The sequence below is a fragment of the Perkinsus marinus genome (assembly GCF_000006405.1).
Source record: "Perkinsus marinus ATCC 50983 genomic scaffold scf_1104296964036, whole genome shotgun sequence".
Taxonomy (NCBI): domain Eukaryota; phylum Perkinsozoa; order Perkinsida; family Perkinsidae; genus Perkinsus; species Perkinsus marinus.
Window position 1 is genome coordinate 1 of NW_003204848.1, and position 1,009 is coordinate 1,009.

The 1,009-nt window shown below is 49.6% G+C and overlaps 1 protein-coding gene across 1 annotated transcript; it reads right to left on the reverse strand.

Annotated features, from left to right (window-relative positions):
* Positions 1-163: 163 nt before the first annotated feature.
* On the reverse strand, positions 164-574 carry Pmar_PMAR012306 (hypothetical protein; the record flags this gene model as incomplete). Its single annotated transcript, XM_002771036.1, has 1 exon — positions 164-574. A coding segment is annotated over one exon (411 nt), but the record flags the coding sequence as incomplete, so codon positions are not given.
* Positions 575-1,009: the final 435 nt, after the last annotated feature.

Here is a 1,009-nt window from a genome sequence, read left to right on the forward strand (position 1 = left end):
GAGTCTCTATTAGCTCGATATCGTTACCATTCAATCCGTAGGTTTCATCTAGTCTACAGACTGTGGCCACCGTAAAAAGAGTGAGAGTCTTGATTTGGTCATTGTCGGAGCCTAGAACTGTTGGCATTCGTATCAACGAGTCAATCAGCTCGTCGTCCATCACCGGAGCTTGCTTTCTCTTCCTCCCCTGACCCTCACGTATCCTTTTCACAGCATCGAGCGCACGTTTGACGTGCTGACGTTCGGTTTCTGTTAGCTTAGCTTCACCGCGAATCTGGCTGAAAGTCTGGACTCCCGAAACATACTTGCATATGGTTTCATAAGTCAGTTGGGGATCGTCGAACGACAGTAAAGCCCGGATGAAAGTCTGCAACCTCTCACCGTTCACTGGACGCCCACAGATCTCTTCATAGTACTTATTAGGCGTCTCGTACTGCTTCCGGGTTGACTCCCGGATGGATTCCGCGCGCAGGGCTTCGTTTAACTCCTTCATTCTCTCCGAGCCTTCAGCTGGTTGCTGCGTTGCGAACATCTTTAGGTGAGTCAGCCTTTTGTCACGTGGATTGTCGTCCATTATGTAACACAACCTAGGACTGGGTATAACCCAGACGGATTTAAACACTCTTACTCAACGAAGTTAAAGCCGGAAACGTATCCGAGAGCTCAATAGGCGCGTAACCTATGTACCGTAACGCAGTCCGTCGATAACCATCCGTAAATCCGAGATAGTGACTGACTCCTCCTCCAGACCGTGCGGATGATAGTCCATATCACGTGACACACGGTCCGCTTCCACATTCAATTCGCCGCTCACATGGTACACTCCTTTGACTCTCTCGCTAACGCTCAATCCCTCCGATAGCAACTGAGTGATGGCTGCTACTAGATTCGCTGGCCCTATCTTTGATGAGAAACCCTTTCGCATCAAAGTCACTCCTGATAGCGAGTCTGAGAGGATCCAGATATCTTCACTGCCAAAACCTTTACGTCGAGCCAATATAACCCCCGC